The sequence below is a fragment of the Aplysia californica genome, unplaced genomic scaffold, assembly GCF_000002075.1.
Source record: "Aplysia californica isolate F4 #8 unplaced genomic scaffold, AplCal3.0 scaffold00012, whole genome shotgun sequence".
NCBI classification, from domain to species: domain Eukaryota; kingdom Metazoa; phylum Mollusca; class Gastropoda; order Aplysiida; family Aplysiidae; genus Aplysia; species Aplysia californica.
In genome coordinates this window covers 24,943-47,913 of record NW_004797282.1, presented here as the reverse complement: position 1 = coordinate 47,913, position 22,971 = coordinate 24,943, and the positions used below count along the sequence as shown (strand labels likewise).

Sequence of the window (22,971 nt, the reverse complement as noted above, 5' to 3'; positions counted from 1 at the left end):
ATTGGCAAGATTGTTCTGTCACATCTCCTCAGCTCATGCACAGCTCGGTCATACAGTTGGAAGTCTTTACAAGTATAATATATTATATAAAAGTAAAAGCTTCCAGGTTGTTTTGATGGTCAATGGGCTTATCATTATTATATATGTTTGTGCTAAAATATTGCAGATTGAATAACTTATTTTCTAACTAATTCCAGTTGTGAATTTGAAGAGACAAAAGCTTTCTCAGCACTTTATTGCTTACAACCATAAATCAGATTGTGGATATAAATCTGCAGTGCTGTTGTATCAATTGCTATAGGAGGAAAATTGTACATTGATAAGCAAAGATTATCCTGCTGTGGTCCAGTTCTAACTATGTTGAAACACAAAATTGCTTGTCTGAGTCATTGTGGCACTTTGAGTCATCGTCAGTGAAGATTTCTCATGTTGATCTGGTATGAATCATTACAGCTGATGGTTGACAAACGGGGTACAAATAATTTCCCTTCAAAAACTTTAAGACTTTTTCAATAACTTTGCTTGCGTAGCTTAATGTCTGTGAAGTCACAAGCAATAGATACGTCCATATATGACTTTTGAGAACCACTGCAAGCTGTAAAAAAAGATGATTCAAAATGGGAAATTGTGTCACAAATGTCTCCCTACAGGTGACAATAAAGTAAAAGTGACTTGTTCCAAATCAAAAAGTTCAACATATGAGTGGTTCACTGGTTCCATGCCTCGCACCCAAAGATTAGTGCTAAACGTTCAACAAAGTCTGCAGTACACAAGGAGTTTTAATGAGACTATTCTGAATTCATAAAGTATTGAGTCCATTGTTGTCTAAAGTTTGCATGTCTTGTGTCCAGTAATGATCAGGGTAAACACACGGTAATCAAAAGTAGGCAGCAGCAGGTCAAGTCAACAGTCAGTAGCCAACACAGAGTCAGACAGGCACTGTGTCTAGGATCCACTGATCGGTCGAGGAACAGTGCTTAGGAAACTGATCTAAAAAAATATTACTTCCCCTAGGCATCCTGCAGATCATAAACTAAAATTATTTTTAAAATATGTCTTGCAACAAGGCATGAAAAGAAGTTTGCTTAAAATCTGTACGCTTTTCATTCGGATTGATGACATTGTCCCTTTGACTGAGCTTTGTTGTTTACTCTTCACCTTTCAAACGAAAAGATAACTTCACACCAAATTTGTTTTTTTAAGGGACAAAAGTGTTTAATGAAAAGCGTTTTACTAAAATAAAATAATCTTGACATTTTTCAAGACAATAGAATTTCTTATATTAAAAAGAAAGCAGCAAAGAGACCTTATAAATTATAATTCTAAAAAACCGACTGACTTGTAACCGTGCTGAGACCATAGACACAGTGCATGTGAGACGAGACAACACTACAGAAGCAATTCATTAAGAGCGTCAAGACAAGATGCCTAAGGTGACAATGCCTTGCGCGTTCTTGAGAATGTTAACAGCCTCTTCGTGCGTGTACCCCTCCAGCGACTGCCCATTAACCGAGAGGATCTGGTCTCCCCGGGACAGCGAGCCCTCATCGGCAGCAGCCCCCTTGTTGAAAACTGTCTTCACATAGATCGGCAGATCTCCATGCGGGCTCCCGTGGCCGCCTACTATCGAGAAACCTAAACCCTCCGGGCCTTTATTCAGCATGATGGTTTTGAACTGAGGAGGCTGGCTGCACGTCCGAGGGAGTCGGGGGAGGGAGACAAGAAACACATTCAGCATTATCAATAACTTGACTTTTTAAAAAAAATGTCAGTAAAATGCCTACCCTTTCCAGTATACAGTCCTCGACATTCTCAGAGTTCAGAGTGATGAGACAAAGAAGAAGAATCTTGTTTATCATTCAGGGATGGGCAGAACAAAACCAAAAAAATTTAAAAACTAAACAAGCTGAAATTTGATACCAAAAGCCTTACATCTAGTGCCTAAATTCAAATTGCAAAACAAAATCCCAGAGCAAATTTTCAGTTTCCTTTTCCTCTGAAATAAAAAATGTACTTTCAACTGAAGAAAACTCTAGAAAATGCCCATCCCTGAAACATGAGAAAAGAGCATTGCAACAAGACACATGAAGAAGCAAATGATTGAACACAGAACTGTCACATGAAAGAGTTTCGTCTGGACAATAGAGTGCAGGAGACAAACATTACCATGTATGCTCCGAGTGAACACAAGAGAGACACAGACATTTTTACAGACAAGACGTACACATTTAAAAAAAAGCGAAAGTGTAGACTGAGATATTTTCCATACACACACACAGAGCCTTGTAGCACTACACATGGACAGCGTGACATTTCTCGATTGTCTCATTTCTTACTACTCTAAGATTTCAAACCATGGCTGTAAGATGTCGGTTTGGTATGAATAAATAGAATTAAACATTGAGTAATCAAAAGGACCTTCAGCAGAATGTGCTTCTTTTTGTGTATTTCAAAAGTAATATTCTCATTTACAGTTAATTAAGTTTGGTATACATGTACATGTATTATGGTGAAGCAACTGGACTTCTGACATTTTACAGGGAAAATTCAACAAACTTTAAAAGGGACTAAGACTGAGTCTCAGTGCTTTAAGTGCCCACAGTGCTGAGAGATTAAAAAAATGCCTATAAAAAAAGAGTACCTGAATTTACTCAAAACTTCTCCATGGGTTTAAAATTGATGCCAGCTGATGTTTTTTTGTGAGTAGGACTTTATGTCGTAAAACTCAGCAAAACATCTAAGCTTGTTAAATTTCATCATATGTAGGGTTAAAATCCTGTACTAAAACTGACCTAAAGTGCTTTCAACAAATAAGGCCTAGTGTGGTAAAGGTGAAAGACAACAGTATACAGTGGACGCAGAGATAGAGAGAGAAATCGACATAGACAGACACAACCGTCAATACCAACATCAATAGCACAGACATAGTGTTGCACTTGAAAAGTTTCACATTGGAGTGGACATGAAACAATATACACATGGAGTCAAACTTAAGATTGTGAAGTGTAAGACTACATACATATTATTGTATAGCTAACAAACCATTCCCCCCACCCCAAAACCAAGAAAAGAGTAACTAGTTATACTGTATGATTAATACTCATACATCTAAAAAAATACCCTTTGAAGGAAGGTGAAGAGTTGTGGGATCTCATTGAAAAGCAAACTAGTTATTCTCTTTAACAGGAAAATCTAAAAAGGGATTTTGGAACCCCTCATTTTTACAAATCTTGAATGCATCTTTTTTGGGAGCTCCATAGAATTGCTGTTACTGTTAGCTTTTCTCAACATATAACTTGGGCAGGTTAAGAACTAGAAAAATTCTCAAAAATCATCTGCTCCTGAAATGAAGATGCCAATTTTACAATGGAAAGTATTCTGTCTTACGATTCACTGTCTTTGCTTGAACAAAGGCATGATGTGCAGCCAGTAACAGTAGAGAGAACAAAGACACTTACCCATCATCGTCCATCTCAATGTTGACATCCTTCAGGGTCATGTCCGACATATCACCGCTGACTTGTCGGGACCTCTGACCGCTGATGGACACTGCTTCACCTTTAGAGGGACATTACATCATCAGTAAACTTAGTAACTTAATTATAGTGAAAAACTTTCACCTAGGTCTTTTAAAATGACAAAGAATTTGTCTTTGAACACCCTGCATAAAATTTAGCTTCACATTTATAACATGAATAAATATCCATGTTTGACTAGAAAGCCTATTTTGTAAGTTAAAACACAATGAAAATTCAAGACCTTCTATGAATAATTATAGCAGAGAGAACCCTAAAATAATATACAGTACACAGGTGCAGTATCACTCAAATATCTGGTTCCCAAACCAAATTGGAACCCCATACTTTCCTCCGCAATGAAATCCATCAAGAACTTCCACAAAATTAGATACGTCGCTAACTTAGAATTAGGGCCTACAAAGTTCTATCTGCTCTGTACCTTGTCTTGATAAATTTGACGTTAAATATTTAGAGTTTTATAACATATCAAGCTTTTTCAAATGTAAATCTCTGAATATCTTGATAACAACTCCGAATAATCTAGCATTTTGAAAGAGGAGATGGAACATTTGGTTTTTGACCGTATAGTCTTAGTAACTGAAAATGGCCAAGAATGTCAGAAAAAAGTTTGTAATTCTAGCGTAGGGAAGTTGCAAGATAAAGCAAAAAAAGAGTTTTGGTAAAGTGAGAAAACAACACTAGCAATAAAGCCAAGCCAACCGCCTGTCAGCGCTCTCACCTTGCATGACGTGTAGTGTGATCTTCTTGGAGGCTCTAAGGCTACTGACCACCTGGTCATGTGACCAGCCATCGGTGGACACTCCGTTGACGCTCAGGATCTTGTCACCGACCTGGTCATAAAATTAACAAAATTGATTTAGTCATAGAGACTTATTCCAAAGAATGGCTTTAAGGTAATTACTTAGCTTCATTTAAAAGGAAAAAACTTGTGACTTGAAAGACATGAAAAAGTTAAGAAAATTGAAAAAGTTCTTTGATGAACCCTGAATAAGACAACTCATAATATAAACACACATACTAACACATTTGAAATGAAATATCCCTGCCAGAGACCTGTGCTAACTTGAAACAAACATTTATGACTCATTGCTTTACTTTATCCTTCCTCTTGTACTGTTAGATGTTGAGGGGAGGTGCAATATTTGGTCAAGGGCTATGGCCGCTATGTGGGTAGCTTCTGTTGTTGATATATTATTCTGTTGGAAGACCTATTTGAAGCCGTCTAGCAAAGTTTGACAATCAATAAAAAGAATAAGTTTGCCAACCATTAATGTACAAAGCAACAGATTACACAGGATCATATATATATTCCCCTCTCAGTGCATTTGTAAAAAGATAGAACCATATACTCAGTGCATGCTGCAGAAAGTTTTGTCAAATCTCTCAAAATGTTTCGTCAAATCTCTATTTGACATGCTTTGATACATTTGAAGGCAACCAGATTTTCTGTCATAGAGAGGCAAACACTATCATTTTGGCCCAATTTGATAAGGTCATGATTTTCTTGGTCACAATTGCATGCAATTGATGAAAAACATGTCTAACAGCCAATCAAGAGGTCATTTGATGTCAGACCTTTCGATAGCCGAAAAAACGGTATGCCTGTATAGAACTACCTAGTCAAATTGGACGAAGAAATGCAGAGGTCTATTTGATATGGTATGTCCTGAACAACCCCATTTCCTGACCCGATCCGATCTGATCATACACACTGGGTCAATTCGAGTAACGGCCATCCATCCTTACCCTCAATTTCTGTGAGATGGCTGCAGGTCCTGTCGGGTTCATCGACGCGATGATGACTGGGGCATCTCCGATAGGACTGTTGACACCGCCCGCTATACTCAGACCAAATGAACCGGACACGTCTTGCTCCAAGTCCACTATTCTCAAATGGCTTGCATCTTCACTTGCATCTGCACGATTCACCAAGAGAAATATCAGAGATGAAAGAGAAATTGAGAGAAACTTAGATGAAACCAATTCAGTGTCTCATTAACATATGTACCTCAATTGCCAGATTGAATTTCAAGCAATTCTGAGGCTCACAATGTGACAGAGACAAGTTTTATTGACCTCACAACAACAACGAATTCTCCCTTTCAACATTCTAGGGTCCATTGACTTCCAAATTATTGGTCTACATCATGACAATAAATTATCAAACACTTCTTTGAAATGGATAGTTTGTCACTGCTTATGACAATGACAGCCACACCTTATATCACCCCTATAGTGGATGAGTAGCCGGCATTTTAAAAGGTATTGTTGCATCCTGCAAAATTCTTAATAAATAATTTGAGCTTTGAGCATATAGTTCTGAGGATTGGTGACAAAATGTGACCTTAAGGCCCCTTCCACCATCCACCCCTCCCAGGTTTTTGAGAAATGCTGCTTAAAACTGTTTTGTTACCCTGAAACTAAAGGTAGCAAACTTAGCCAGTGTATATGACTTGCGAACAAAATACTATTTTTCTCAACTTGTGATAATGGAAACTATTTTGTGTGAAATTATATTTCAAAAAACTTCCCAACAACAAAAGAAAGCTGTCAGGCTGAGCCTCATGATGAGACACTAAACTGAGTGATTTTATTGACGGATCACGGGAACAACTACGCCAATTTGAGACCTTCCGAGTCTAATTTAGCCCCATGAAATAAGATGAAACAACACCCTACCTGGCTTTGATTAATGGTAAATGGTGGTAAACATTCTACACCCCCACACACAATTTAGATAATTCAGGGGGCGGGTTGCTTCAAACCTTTATGTCTGAGCCCATCCAGGCAGAGTAGGACACAGCAGTCTGGCACAAGGACTGAGATACTCCATAACCAGACTTGCCCACACGTAAATCAAACTCTAGTCTTTTGCAAGCAACCATAAAGAGCCTAACTGTAACATTATGAAATCGTAAAAGTGAGTTGTTACACAATATAGCCTAAAATCAGCGAATGTAACTTTGTATTGAGTGTTCCTATCTCATAGTTTCCTTCACTGAGTAGCTCTGGCTGTCACACAGCGAGTCACATTTTTCTAAAACAGGAAGTCAATGATGAGCCCTCTGTTTCGTTTGTTTGAGTAAAGAGAAGCACATCTGCACGATAATGGTCATTAAGTGAAGGGAAAGAGTAAGACAGAGAGACGAAACAAACGCAGTAGAGGGAAAGAAAAGATCAGTAGGACCTACCAGTGGTGCCCTCCTACAGCCTGTACATAAGAGCCTTGCGACTCAGACACCAGGAGACAAAAACAGAAAAAGGAGGAAGAAGAAGGGATGAGAAGAAGCAGAGAGAAAGAAAAGCCATACGTCTTAGAACTACAAGCAGCTTGTCTACCCAAGTCTCAACAACAACATAATTATCAACAAAGCAACTGGCACAAGACACTGCCTATAACTTCCTTGCTTCAGTACACAGAGACATAACCCCAATGTGGAAGAGAAAAATTATCAATGGTGGCAAAATGTGGATTCTACTGGCATGCAAAGCTCTGAGCAGTCATAATCAACATCACAATCAACCAAAGACATACTGCTCTGATTTTTGACGCATGCATGTATCAGTGCAAGCATTGTGGAGTGTTTGCAATTCTGCTGAGTACAACACCACCAACGGAGTTGTTACTAAAATATAAAATAAGCAAATGAAATGTAACTTTGTATTCAATGTCTCAGTCTTTCGTGGTTTCCCTTACTAAGTAACCCCGGCTGTCATGCAGTGAGCAACATTTTGTTCACGGGGAACCATCTACAGCACGTGGAACACCTGCGCAGATTAAAAAAGGGCAATTCCAACAGCTAAAAAAAATTAAAAAAGTAAGCGAAACCATAGCAACATAGAAATGAAACACCATGTATTAAATGAGCTTCGTTGAAACTAAAAAAAAAAAAATTGAAGAGAATCATCATCAGTTCATTAAATGGCAAAACATGCGCATGACTAAGCTATCTTTCTGAGTCAGTCTCTACTACGTTATTTCAGAGGCATGCCAATGAAAAAAAATACAACCAAACTAAATAAACTACAAATTGGAACAGAGGCCAAACAGAATGAAACTAAAAAACCAAGACCAGTATGAACAGACATTCTATCTGGTGCATCGAACATGCGCTCCACAGAGTGAAATCACTGAACACAGACAGAATAGAAGGAAGGACAGGCAAGCACTTCACTGAGTGAATCAAGAAGAAAAAAAATCTAGAAATCAAGTCAGCCCTGAGTGGGGAAGGGAGGGGGAGGGGGGGTAGTGGAGGTGGAGGAAGAAATCATTAAACAAAAATTCAAATTCCATCAGGCCTCAGGCATGTTTCTACATGAAACACCATGGCAAACCAAAATGCACCGTTCAGCACAGAAACAGGTCTGAAGTTGTCAGCAAACAGGGAGAAAATGTGAAGAATCATGCATCATCAAAGGCCACTTACACTGACACAAACAGACAAATGCAAGGAAAACTACACGGCCACAGAAGGAACCTGATTATTTGGTGAACATTCCACAGCACGACATGAAGACCAAATGTCAAAATCAAAGACGAAAAAAAAAAAGATGATGCGTGAAGGAAAAAAAAAATGCAAACTAGAACAAAACCATAGATGTAGCGTAAAGAAAGACTTGTGAACCAACCTCATATTCAAATTGGTTTCATGAATTCACCACTCTGGCCATTTCAAAGTGCTTCTTCGTTTTTGGTACGTTTTTTTTCTTTTGTTTTGAAAACGAAACTACGCCGTCTATTTGTTTTAAATGTGTTCAACTGATCGTGCCCACCCATTCTCATTTCAAGAATTTAAGGAAAGTGTTTGATGTGTGAGCGGAAAGCACAAAACAGGAGTAAATATTTGTCTTTGTTTTGCACGCACTCATACACACGCACACACGCGCACACACACACACACACACATTTGCCAAGGGAAAAATTCGTATTGCAAAAAGCAAAGAACCCAAGCCCTCTAGAGCAGTGGAGTCCGGCATTTATGAGATCACACTACTTTTTATTCACAGCCTTCATTTTCAGTCTCGCCACTGAGATATATATGAACATTTTTATTGGCAACACTTCACATGAGAATCTAGAAACATTTCTGCTGTCATAGACCAGTATTCATACAGTACATAGTATCAACATTTTCCCACAGAATGCAATGGTCTACAGGATATCACTAAGTTAACATTACTGCTATTGATCAGATCACAATCTTTGCAGTGGGAACAACAAAATAGGAGCCCTGGACACCACCCACTTGTGGTGAGGGGAGTACGTGTGCAGTGTGACGTTCCAGTGTGGGGTGGGGGGTGGGGTTGTGGGGCATCATTGACTTACTATTTATAGATCTAGTATAGTTAGTCAATGTGGGGGATAGAGGAGTGGGGCATAGCACATGGTCACACGTAATTAAGCCATTTCAGCTTCAGCTGACTGAGCTGATCTATAGATGAATGTACACACTACACATGAGCTGGCTGTTATTTCAGTGAACCCTATAGACAAAAAGGTTGATGATGATGTGCGGGCAGACATTTGAACATTATATGTATTTTTTTTCCTGCTTGACATATGTTTCTGTCTAAATCTAAAAGAGCTCTATGAAATGCCAGAGGGTTTAGTAGCTTTTGGAAGATGGTATACCTGTGAGAGAAAAAGGAAAGAGAAATAGAAACTAAGGGATACATATCATACAATGCTACAAATGAGGGTGACCTATCCACACACACACACACAAACACACACACAGACACACACACAAAGACAAAGATGAGGGGAGAGTGAGCAAGTAGCACAGAGACACGTGTGAATGTGCTCGTCGAGACACTCAGAACAAAGGGAGGTAATGAGGGGACAATGGTGACGATTGACTTATTATTAAAACATATTGTATCTATGTTGGTAATGTTATTGCAGACAATTCTATAGCTTTTCTGGAAGGAAACTTTTCATGAGGCTTCCATCAACAACACACTGCTACCAATATTAGGAAGAGATTGTAAGCAAAGCCTAGCCACACTCTTTCCCCATCTCTTTTACAGAAAACCCCCCCATTAAAAATATATCATAAAAACCAACCTTACCCCCTTCAATTAATTAATATAACACACAACCCGAAAGGTGCTAGTTAAGGACAACTGTATATCTTTTCAATTCTGAGTACAACAGAAAAGTTTGAAGTTACTTCTTTTCTTGTAGCGGACAAAAGAACAGTCACTCCTCTAAAATAATATAATAAATTGAATTATAAGAAATGATCTATAACGATGAAGAGCAGCAGAATTTTGAATAATCTCTTTTGAACCCCCCCCCCCCCCCCAACAAATCTATCAATGTCCTAGCATCCGTCCATCATCCGAGGTCACTACATCAACAGAAGATTCCATTCCCCTCGACTAGTAATGTTCATGAGAGTTATAAATGTATTGGACATTATTATATACACATTAAAGAGAACAAATAGGCGAACAACAGAAGACTGGTAAGACATGGGACAAAATAAATAATTTGAAGCCTTAGCTATAAAACAATTCGTTCTGTTACGATGTTTTGTACTAAATTCCTTGATGAAAAGTCACTATTAATAGCCCTTGGTGAAAACTAAATCTAGAACCCCCCCAAAAAAAACTTGTTCAAAGAAGAAACATTTTTTGGAGAGGGACAATAAGTACGGTGAGTATGGGGGTATAAATGTATGGAGGTATAAATGATAATTCATAAAAAGCGCAAAATGCTATTGTAATGGCTCATCTACTTCTTTGCTTAGGACGCATGTCACAATGCAGTGAATGTAAATAAACTTTGAAAACAGTATTGAAGAAACTAGTAACGAAATAAAAGTGATTAATTACATAAATATGCAGAGGGACCAAAGGATTCTGTGCAGGTAATATCAGAAAAATCATTTTGAAAAACTGAACATGTGCATCAATAGTTAAGACTTCAAAAGAACACAATGAGCATATTATGAGAAAAAAAAGTGAAGCATGAAACCATAAAGAAACGTGTAGTAAGTCACTTGGATATGTGAAACTTCACACTTTAGGATACAAAAAAAGCAGTCAAAACAATTCGGGTTTCATTCCCAATGAGTAGCAACTGCGATTACACTCAATGCCGATAATGATTCATTAGAGATGCTATCTCCACAATGCACAAAACATCTATACAAAGTTATCTATACAAATTCTGTCTTCAATTTAAACACCAGGAGCCTCCGCAACAGCATGACTTATTTTGTTTCATTGCCAGAACAGCAGCAAACCGATGCCTACTCGTGCTAAGTTCAGAGAAAACACATTCACCCACAAGGTTTTATTACCACAGTACGAGGAATTCACAGACTTCCACTACTGGATAGAATATTTTTCTACAATCAGGGGACATTTTTGGGGGGCATAAACAAAAATCTCACAGACTACTGTACGGACACGAGTGGCGCAAAGACCGTAAGTCTAGCAAGGCACTACACTCCAAAGTAAGACTCGACTGCTACGCCAGAAAACAGAGCAATCAAAGACAAAGGATAACGGAAGGTTTCAAAGCCCAAACTTTTTCCCAACTTTTTTTCTTGACCAAATAGTGTCTCAAATCCCACTAAGAAACAATGGTAGTTGCCCACAGAATACATGAACACAACATGGCAGAAAACGGACTGCTTTTCAGACAAACACCTGCACATAAGTCTTGAATAAAGAGACCAGAGGGTGACACGATATAATGTACACTAAGCAGAAATGGAGACAGGGCGAGTATAAGTGGATGAAAACCAAAACATGTACATACATACGTATCAAGACATAATGACAACACAACCGTTCACATACTTTTGGAATGTCTGCCTTTTGATTTGTTACTGACGGAAGAGTCTGACTTCTTCAGGGAAGTTCCGTGGTTGGAGTTTTTCCTGGAGGAAGCCTTTGAGCCAGCCTTGAGGCGGCCCACGGTCAGGTTCACTTTGCCCATTAGGGTCTGCAGAGAACATGGAAAAATGTCAGTCAGTCAGTCACTGAATCTGTGAGCAGGTCTGTCTGAAGGTAAATCCCTCGTCAAATAACATGTAAATATTCTCTGGAAAGAATTTTGAACTAAAGCGCTGAAGAACGGGAGTAGATCTAGTGAATTTGGTTTTTTTTTCAAAATAAAATTCTATTGCTCAGAGTAAGATTCCGTCATTTGTCACTTTTAAAATGATATATGTGAGGCAGCGTGGTGAAATCAGGCACTCGTCAAAATAATGAAATCAAAGAAACCAGCATTTTCTGGCCACTCGCCAAATTTTTTAAAAATTTCTTTTTGTTGGTTCAAGACCTTTTATGCTCATTTAAGAACATATTTATGTGTGGATTTCATAGCTACAAAAAAAGTAAATTTCCAGTATTCAAGACCTCTCAAGCTTTAGAAGTCACGTAACATTGGCAGTCATTTCCTCGCTAATTATACCTCTGAGACCAAGCCACCCCTACTCCTTCAATTACAAATAACTAGACTTTTATTCAAGATAAATGGGTATTTTTTTTCGTTAAGTGCAAGACAAATGAACAAGCTATAAGACAATACTAATAACTACGTATGCTAAAAAGTTGAGGAGCACCTGATTCCATCGCGCCGTGAAACATATGGTGACTGACTGAAATGTTTTACACTCCCATCAGCACAATTTAGATCATTTAAGAGAGGGGATGGGAAGGGGTAGGGCAGCTTCAACCCTGATGATTGAGGGCTAACCCCAGAAGAGTGGAATAGCAAACAGATGAAGATATGTAATAATCAATTATCTCCCTCTTGAAAACTTGAGCTCATGTCTTCTGGAACCAAAAGCAAAGAGCTTAACAGCTACAACTTAAACATGGTGTGAAGCGAGAGAAGTTCCTTCCTCAAGAACTGGGCTCATATCTTCTGCTTCCAATAGCAAAGAACCAAACTGCTACACCACAGACACTGAGTAAAGCTACAGAAGCAGTTACCTTGAGCACAGCTGCAGCATACTCCTGTGTGGAACTTCTCATGTCTTCGCTGTTGACTGCCAGAATCTGGTCTCCTTGCATGAGGCGACCGTCAGCTTCGGCAACTCCTCCTTTCACCTTTGATAAACATCATTTACATCAGTAAAACAAATGCCCATCCACAAAGTGTTCACATTGTTGAACCTACTCTAATGGCCACCTGTCCAAAATAAACACCTGCAATATACATTGTTTGTTTCAGTAAAACAACTGCCCATCAACAAAATGTTAATGATCTAATATGTATATTGTTTGTATCAGTAAAACAACTGCCCATTAACAAAATGTTAATGATCTAATGGCCATCTGTCAAAGACATTCACCTATCCTTAAAACCACTTTTCACTACCCTATGTGCAAAGATTATTGTGTCTTGCTCAAGGAACACACCAGTGACCACTCATCTGAGCCCCACATGCTTGACTCATTATTTGCGAGTCTGAACTCACTAACCACTCAAGCAATATATCGTTAGCATCATTCTGGAATCTAAAGTTGGCTCTACGGGATACAGGTGTTCGGGTTTAACATCCATTTCAACACTGTTAGCTTATTTCAGAGGCCAGTTCTCCGAATTTAAAATCAAATTCCAATAGGACAGCACCAAATGGATTGAAAGCCTTGAAACCTCCACAAAATAACCAAAGTTCAAAGATGCCCAGCTGGGAAGTCCATTCAAGGCCATCTGTTCCATGCTACAGTGTGATAAGACCTGAGCTGACAGAGTGCTCTCTGTCTCCACAAACATAGGCCTACATACAAACATAGGCCTACATACAAACATAGGCCTACATACAAACATAGGCCTACATACAAACATAGGCCTACATACAAACAAATAGTCACCTCACAATCAGAAAGTTCTATCTGCTCAGTACCCAGTTTTGAGAAATATGACCACAAAGAGTTTGAGCTTCACAACATGTCAAGCTTTTTCCAATGCAATTCTTTGACTATCATGATAACGACTCCGAATAATCTTACGATTTTAACAGAGCAAATAGAACATTTGGTTTCTAACCTCATGGACATAGTAACTCAAAACTGCCAAAAATGTCAGATTGAACTTCGTAATTCTGAGGTAGCGAAATGACTTACAATGTCTGATATGTAGATTCCCACGTCGTTCTTCTTTCCCACAATGCTGAGCCCGAGTCCTTTGCCCGGCCTCTTGACCAGGTCGACGGAGAACACGTCCAATATGTCTTCCTCTCTCACTTGACTCTCGTCACGATAGACAGCCATCTTGACGATGGGTGGGGTTTGTCGGAGGACCTGAAGAGCTCTGTTGTGTGTTGCCTCCGTAAGATCTTCCTCATTAACCTGCAAACAAAGCAAGATAAAAATACAGTTAAAGAAATAGAAAAGAAATTTGAATGCTTAGTGTAAGACTCTACCATACACCATTTTGAAAAGTGACGTAAAATGGAGTCTTAAAAAGAGCAGTCAAAATGATTTTGACTTATTGAAACACTGGCAATAGTAATAACTCTTATTTCAATTATTCTCTGCATAATAGCTCTCTTGTAAATCAACTAATTTTGATAGCTTTGAAAGGGTAAAGTATAACTTAGGCAAAAACATACAAGTACAGATCCTTATCGTCCACAGAAATGCACCCATTTTCACAAATAAAGAGAAATGTGAGGCAGCGTGGAGGAATCAGGCTCTCGTCAAAATAATCAAAAAGAAGAAACTTGCATTTTTCCGCAGGTTTGTGAATTTTTATCAAATTTTTGTTTTTTGGCTCAACACCTTTCATGCCCATTAAAGAACTCATTTCTGTGTTGATTTTTCTGAAAAACGTAGATTAAAGGCACAAAAAAATGTAAATTTTCAGTTACCACGGACTCTTAAGCTAAGGAAATAACTAATCTTTGGCGGCCATTTTCTCACTAATTTTACCTCTGAAAACAGGTGACCCCCACCTCCTTCTTTGGCAAATATCTCGACTTGTATTCAAGACAAATGGATATTTTTTTCATCGAAATAAAGTAATTGAACAAGCTTTAAGATAATACCAATTGCTCTACATGCCCAAAAATTGACGAGAGCCTGATTCCACCATGCTGCCTCACAAATGTACTTGCTTGTCATGACTTAATCTGGATCAGATGTATCAACATATGGATCAGTAACACGATGAACTAAAATTGAACAATAAGAACAAAAGAAAAAATTGAGTGGAAAAACCCCCAAAATTTCCTAACCTCTAACATTCTGTTAATGTGACTAGAAAAAATTATGCCACTGCAGAATAAGATAAAGTTTAAAGCTTCAAGCACCTTTCGAGACTAGCCACAAAACAAGAAGGAATCCTAACTTTTAAAATCATGTCATGTACCTGGTACATATCAATAACTTTGAAGTGCAATATCATCATCATCATCAATGCCTTTCACCTCTGGCAGGGTATAGGCCACATACAAGCTCCTTCCATTTATCTCTGTCCTGAGCCATCCTTCCAAGCTCGTTCCAAGTGAGCTTCATTTCTCTCATGTCCCTTTCCCACCCATCTCCTCCATGTTTCCCGTGGCCTACCCCTGCCTCGTGCTCCTTGTGGGTTCCACTGCAGTGACTGTCTTGTGATGTTTCCGCTGGGCTTTCTTAAGGTGTGTCCCATCCATCGCCACTTTCTTAGTCCTATTTCTACTTCTATATCCTTTTGTCCTGTCCTTTCCCACAGCTCTTCATTTCTTATTCTATCCTGCCACTTAATTCTTAGAATACTCCTCATACATCTGTTGATGAAAGTCTGGACTTTATTCAGTACTGTTTTCCTTGTCTTCCAAGTTTCGCAGCCGTAGAGGAGCACAGACTTGACGTTGGAGTTAAAAAGTCGAATCTTGAAAGTGCAACATAAATGTAACAAAATTTGCTAAACAATGTGAGCATGATAATGTGACATCATTGTGCGACCTCAGTGCTTTCTTGTCATATCTCCTTTTTTAATAACAGTGAAAACTGTTCATAACAAAGAAGTTTAGTTTAGTTTTAATAAGAGTTTTACGGCACTTGCTACACAATAAGGTCATATAAGTGCCGATGATTAGAGGTGTTACAAGAGAGTAACAAACACAAAAAAGGAGGAGAGGTCAGGACGATAGATGTTCGGTAGGAAAGAAGGAGCAAACCACACCACAGCACCCGCCAACCACCCACTTATAACAAAGAATGAGCTTAAGAAGAAGTCACATTTTTAATGATTAAAAAAAATGGAGATACGACAAAAAAGCACTAAGGTCATGACTTATTTGTCAATTACTTCAAGGATTTGATCTCCAGCCCACAGTCTTCCGTCTCTGGCTGCTGCTCCGTCTTCATAGACCTCGTGGATGATGATGGCACCCTGGAGAAGAGGAAAAAAGAAAAGTGAGTTATACGGTAACACGGCCAAGATTACCATGACTGAGAGATAAAAAGAGAGAAGCCGGAGGAAGTAGATTGTTGTTTTACTAAGGGGCAGGGGGGGGGGGGGAGCCGGAGGAAGAGCAAGGGAGGGTGATTGAGAGTACATGTACGTGTTTACCTGTCTGACCAATACTATCATGATCATGTAACAGGCAGACTGCCTCATCCCCCCCCCCCTCCTCTCTATCTCTCCTCAAATCCCCCTTCCATCTCTCCTCAACTCCCCCTTCCATCTCCCTTCTCTTTTCTCTGCATCCTCTCTCCTTTCCTCCCCCTTCACTCTTTGTCTCCTCCCTCCATCCTTTCTTTCCTCCATCCCTCCCTCTTTCCTCTCCTCTCCTCACCTCCTCCCTCTCCTCTCCCTTTTCTCCCCCCCCCTCTCCTCCCCTCCCCCCTCTTTCCTTTCCTCTCCCTCTCCTCCCCTCCTCCTTCTCCTCTCCCCCCTCTCTCCTCTTCTCCCCCTTCACTCTTTGTCTCCTCCCTCCATCCTTTCTCTCCTCTCCTCCCCTCCTCTCCCCCCCCCCACATAAATCCCCACAACACAAGGACTCACCAGCAGAGTATCTGAACCACCCACAATGCTGAGTCCCAGTCCTGTCTTGCCCTTCTCTATCTCTATGTACGTGCGTTTCCCCAGGACTATGGGACAGGTCCGAGGGTCGCCGTCATTTTCTGCATCTCCCGGGTCAGTGGTGGATTCTCCTGAGAAACAAAACATCACGAGGGCGGTTGAAAAACAAAATTTAGGAGAAGACATCACATGACTAGATGAAAAAAAAAATTCTTCAGAAAATGTAAGTGTTTTCATGCCCCCATTAACACAGTTTCAATAATTCAGGAGCCGCGTTTCTGACCCTGCCTGTCTGGGCCAATTCGAGCTGAGAGGTACACAGTATCCCATCAAAAAGACCAAGATACTTGATAAAAATGTTCTCCACTTCACGGAATAGAACTCAGGTCTGCATGAAACAGCAAAACCTCTAACTGGTACATGAAAACTGTAGGAAAAAACCTCACAATCGGCACTTTCCAAAACAGGCTCGAAGAGAACATTGTTGCAAAGTTGCAGAATCCACAAAACAAGCACCACATTTTAACTCGTACGGTTGTAAACGCACGTTGACCTACCCAGTGTGTTGAGCAGCTGCATTTTGTTCTGAGACGAACCCGAGTTGGCCACAGACGCAGACCCCGGCACAGTTCCCTGATTCACTTTGCGAACTTTTAATCTCACGGATCCCTGGGCGGCTCGCAAGATGTCTATAGCCTGTGGGGAGCAAAGAAATAAATGTATATATAAATCTTCATTGCTATAGAACACAAACAGTAAATAGTTTCAGAAACATGTCCAAGCACTTATTTCAACAGTTCCTTCCAATACCTCTGTCATTTGGTGAATGAATCAACCAACAAGTTCAACAGTTTCAGAGACCAGGAACAGATCAACAAAAGTTCAACAGCCGCAGCAATCTAATCCATTACAACTTCCAACTACTTGTGACAAGCATTATTATGAAAAACAAAAGATGTACGAAAATATTTAAAAAATAGAAACTAAAGTATGAATTAATATGAACACTAAAAACATACTAGCAAATTCTTCCTTTTCCACGCAGTAGAAAATTAAATTAGGAAAAAGTTATAAATTTGTAACTTGTTATAAAAACCAGCGACATGACTCTTTGGTATGTACATAGTAAAGATCTAAATATGTAGAAAAAATAACAATGACATTTGCACAGCATTTGATTCTTCCATTTCAAAAAGAATTTCAAGTTGCACGCTTTTTGCATAGCTGCATATCTAATACAGGATAACCTTTACAAATCCAACAAACCTTGTCATAGTGCAGGCCAGATAAACTTTTCTCTCCAACTTCTAAGATTTCATCTCCAACTTCCAACTGGTTGTCCTGCAAAAAAGTGAAATGTTCTTAATGATAAAACAAACTGAAGAATCAATTATTTTCCAAAGAGGTGAACAATAATATTATCTATCCATCACATAAAATATATATTTGGCAAAACGTATGACAAGTTAAATTTTTGGGAAAAATTCAATACAAACAAGTAAAGATGATAAAACAATGACATTTGCTGGCATCTTGATGAAATGGTTATACCCACACAAAAGACGAAAATTCAATTCTCACGTTTTTACGAGGGGAAGCTTATATATCTGTATTTTCACCTTTCATAATACTGCATTTTGTGAACAGGAACTAGTACAAATGTAGTAAAAACAGTAAGTGCACCAGACCTACCTTGTCAGCAATACCCCCCTGAGTTATGCTCTTGACATAGATCCCATGTCTGTCGTTCTTTGTGTCCTCCTGAATCCCAAATCCAAGGCCTTGTGATCCCAACTGTGAGGGGAAACAAGAACACACAGAACATCATTACACATGATATTATTTCAGTTATTCTCCTATAGCTGCATGCTTTTTAAAATCTTACTGTCTGTCTTTCCTTCGTTTTATTCTAGCAAAGGTTTTAAGCATCTTGCAATTTAATAAAGTCATATAAGTGCTGAATTGAAGATTAGAGGTATTACCAGATAGTTTGCTTTGTTTTAGTAAAAGTTTTACGGCATTTGCAACACCAGAAGGTCATATAAGAGCTGAAGATTAGAGGTGTTACAAGAAAGTAACAAACACAAAAAAGAAGAGGAGATAAAGACCGATAGATGTTTGATAAGAAAGAAGGAGCAAACCACACCAGAGGGTCAACAACCCCCCCCCCACTCTCTTTCCTTCTCTTTGTTAAGTAGTTAATCGAAAACTGACTATGATTGAGCAGACGTCTTATGGTACTATCGTCAAAATTTTGTGCATGTAGGTGCAAAAACGTAGGAAACTGTCTACAGAGTGTGTTTAGAAGAGAATCAGCAGAAAGCACATTTGCTCAGAGGCATTCTGTACTCAAAGATTATGTGACAACAATTAGAGTATAAAAGAAAATTTTGTTTTAAAAGAAGCACTTCTTTCTTCTTTTGCACCCCGTATTTAATGTACAGTTTTGCCCAAACTCGTCCAATAACAAGGTTGGAAATAGTCTCAAATAAAAAATTAAAAAATGAAGCGGTAATCGAGGAATAAGTTACACTAAATGTAGACGTCGATCACTGGAAACACATTAAATACATTATAGTAATAAGCCTCACTGAATGTACTAATGCAAACCACAATCTGTTGTTTCGTGATAAATGTTTAAATAACTGATTTCAATGATCTGCTAATTATTTACTGAGACTTACTTATATTTAACATTTCATTACATTGGTCAGACATCGCAGGCTTTATCCTTCTACATGACAACCACAACGCTGAAAATGATATCTTCTACTTTGCTTTGTTTCAATAAAAAGACGCATGTCGACACGATAACAGTCATCTAGTGTAGGGTGAAAGCAAGACAGATAGATAGATAGATAGATAGATAGATAGATAGATAGATAGATAGATAGATAGATAGATAGATAGATAGATAGATAGATAGATAGATAGATAGATAGATAGATAGATAGATAGAGAGAGAGAGAGAGATAGAGAGAGAGAGAGGGGGAGTGAGGGGGAGAGAGAGAGAGAGAGAGAGAGAGAGAGAGAGAGAGAGAGAGAGAGAGAGAGAAAGAGACAGACAGACAGACAGACAAACAGACAGACAGACGGACAGACAGACAGACAGACAGACAGAAAAAACAACAGAGGAAAAGAAAACAAGTATAAGACCTAGCAGTGGCGCCCTCCAACAACCCAGACATTGGTAGAATTAACTCACGTATTGTCAGCCTCCTATATGCGAACACACACAACACTTACAACAATGCCCGAGCAAATCACAACACGCACATTTTTAGAATTCAAACACAAGGACCAGAGGTATGTAACACCCGCAGTTTTGTCACACATAAAGCACAGCAGAAATGGGCTATTCCACGGTAAAGGAAGGGGCAGAAAAAATACCTCATTACATATATGTATTTTGTTCCGTCAGTTGCCGAAAGTAAACGCGACACAGAATTTGCATAATGTACGTTTTTTTCAAATGACTGAATTTAATATGATTCTTTTAATTTATATATCTTTCAAATGTTCTGATCATTTAAAGTTGAAATAAATTTAATTGATGCTGAATTACAGTGCAATCATTGTTATTGTAAGAAAGTATAGTTCAAATGTCCTGTCAGTTTTTTAAGTTTTCGTAAGCGTATAAGGTCATAAAAGTGCCAAAGAATAGATGTGTTATAAGAGAGTAACATACACAAAAAAGAAGGAGGAGAGATAAGGACGATAGATGTTCGAAAGGAAAGAAGGAGCAAACCACACCAGAGCACCCGCCAACTACCCACGTTCTACCAGTTACCGTGGAATTGCCCAAAAGAAATGTAAAAGACAGAGCGAAGAAGGGCGTTCCGTTCCACAACACCAAGGGAATGTGGACGACCGAAACAAGCGCACGGGCGGGCAGTACAGAACAGTACAGTACAGTGAGGACTGTTGAACCCACCCTCAGGGGGGCGGGGGTTGAAGAAGAAGATCACACGAATAGAGGGGGAGAACAATCTCGACTCGATAACCCACTAAAACCCCCTAAGTCTATAGAAAGGATTACAAGGGGATCAGTGTAGCACAAAAATTGCCGAACCAGTGACGAAAACAAACAGCTGTGGGGGGGGGGGGGGGGAAGGGGGGCTCAACAACACAGTAGCCCCAAAGGACAGAACGCAGCCACTTTGTCTCTCGGACCGTGAAGCCGACAAGACGCTGTTGTCTCGCCACTTTCTGGCCGTCTAAAAACAGCACACGGGAGGAGCCCTTAAAAAAAGTTTTAGTAAGAGTTTTACGGCACTTTGCAACACAATAAGGTCATATAGGTGCCGAAGATTAGAGGTGTAACAAGAGAGTAACAAACATAAAAAAGAAGGAGAGATAAAAACGATAGTTGTTTAATAGGAAAGAAGGAGCAAACCACACCAGAGCACCCGCCAAACACCCACGAGGAACCCTTGAGAACCACAACCACTTAATTTTTAGTTTAGTTTTTAGTAAAAAGTTTTACGGCACTTGCAACATAATAGGTCATAATATAAGTGCCGAAGATTAGAGCTAGGTGTTACAAGACAGTAACACACACAAACAAAGGAGGGGGAGATAAAGATGATAGATGTTTGAAAGGAAAGGAGCAAACCACACCAGAGCACCCGCCAACCACCCATTATCACTTATGTAATCGATGGCATTTGTTGTGAGAGAAGCACATCGACGCGATAGTAAGGGCTGTAAAGAGTAAGATTCACAGACAGAAACAGAAACAGAAAGAAACGGGCGCACCATTAGCTCAGTTGGCATCACGCTGGGCTTCGGAGAGAATGGATGTGGTTCAAATTCCCAACAAGGTTCTCTGAAGACGTAGGTTGTAGTGAGGAATTTTAACGTTCTCCGCCCATTTGGCCTAGTCTTATCGGAGACGGACGTCTGTTTAATTCCATTGGAGCTCTAAAATAACTTTTCAGCACTAAAATGTATGTTCAACCTTGCAATGGGGACAGGCACCCCCCCCCCCCCCCCAGCAACAACAACAACAAACAATCAAACAACAATAAAACCCCACAAAAACAAACAAACAAACATACAACAACAAACAAAAATACCCCCCCCCAAAAAAAAAAAACAACAACAAAAAAACAAACAACAACAACAAAAAAACAACAAAAATCAAATAAACAAAAAAAAAATATTAAAAAAAATAAATAGTGCCTTCAAGGGGCACCCCGACGCATTTAAGCAATCGATGAACGGAACGGTGAGAAGAAACAACAGCAAGAGAACAGTGGCTCTGTTCCCCCTAAGTAGGCCGACTGAGTAAAGAGAAACACATTAACGTGGTAATGGCCCTACCGCGCAGTAACACAGCACGACACACAGACAGACAGACAGACAGACACAACGGAGGAATGACACATAATGTAGAAACAACTGAGAAAAAGAAAAGAATTAGTGCAGAGCCAGTCAGTGGCACCCTCCAACCTCCCTATCACTCGCGCACCAACTGACTAGGACTAAGAGGAGGAGAAAGCCATTGGTATGAAAGTAAGGAAACGACTTTCAGCTTTAGTAAAAGTTTTACGGCACTTACAACACGATTAGCCATATAAGTGCCCAAGATAAGTTTTGTTTTAGTAAAGTTTTACAGCGCTCACAACTGCATTAGGTCATATGGGCGCCAAGGGGTAGATGTCAACAGAAAAGTCTAAACGGGGAATCAGGCATATTATTCTGCTCACCTCTGTAGCCTCAACAGCACAAAGTCTGATTCGACTATCAAGACACCCCGGAAATAGCAGTTCACAAGAGAGTGACAAACATACAAAAGAAGTAGAGGAAAAGGACGACAACAAGGATGAGGAAAGAAAAAGCAACAGTTCCCCACTATGCTGTTCCGGCACAGTATGAGCATGGCATTGATAAATCAGCCCATTAAAAATTCTACTGTGCATATGAACATGTCAATATCCCCCCTTTGGGAAGAGTCTAAAGACAACTTCAGTCAGTAGCACTGCCCTGGTGGAGGGAAGATTAGATGTCATAATTATAAGACAATAACAAACACAACAAAAAAGGCGGAGAGATAAGGACGACATAATACGTTTGATAGGAAAGAAGGAGCAAGCCGCACCCGCCAACCACCCACGAAAAAAAAAAGAAAAAAGAAACCACAACCAAACCTTGACCACAGTACAGTCCGCTCCGGCACGAAGGGACGATGAAATATGGCTCCATCGAGAGCAATTGACGAGAGTTTCGGGTGGGAAGGGGGAGAAAAGAGGGACAGAATTAGCGTACGGGCAACTCTTGGGCCGCAACATCGGGGATTCCTGAATCAATTGCAGTCTGGCATCGATACCGCCAGCATAAGCGTGGGAAAAAACAAAACGGGAGTTGTTGGTCCTTTCTTGGGCGAAAGACTGTAACAGATGCCAGTCTTTTCTCGGAGGAAAGTCTTTGTTGTGTAAAGATGTAAAGATAAAC

At 39.5% G+C, this 22,971-nt stretch overlaps 1 protein-coding gene across 1 annotated transcript in view; it reads right to left on the bottom strand.

Annotated features, from left to right (window-relative positions):
* Positions 1 to 308: 308 nt before the first annotated feature.
* Positions 309 to 22,971, bottom strand: part of LOC101862466 (multiple PDZ domain protein) — a gene marked incomplete at its 5' end in the record, with an annotated part of 41,188 nt that continues 18,525 nt past the window's right edge. Inside the window, 12 exon segments of the mRNA XM_013083855.2 lie at positions 309 to 1,688; positions 3,459 to 3,558; positions 4,258 to 4,369; positions 5,286 to 5,455; positions 11,355 to 11,499; positions 12,495 to 12,611; positions 13,632 to 13,856; positions 15,799 to 15,882; positions 16,498 to 16,646; positions 17,073 to 17,211; positions 17,782 to 17,856; positions 18,208 to 18,309. Of these exon segments, the coding sequence (XP_012939309.1) occupies positions 1,415 to 1,688; positions 3,459 to 3,558; positions 4,258 to 4,369; positions 5,286 to 5,455; positions 11,355 to 11,499; positions 12,495 to 12,611; positions 13,632 to 13,856; positions 15,799 to 15,882; positions 16,498 to 16,646; positions 17,073 to 17,211; positions 17,782 to 17,856; positions 18,208 to 18,309 (1,692 nt within the window).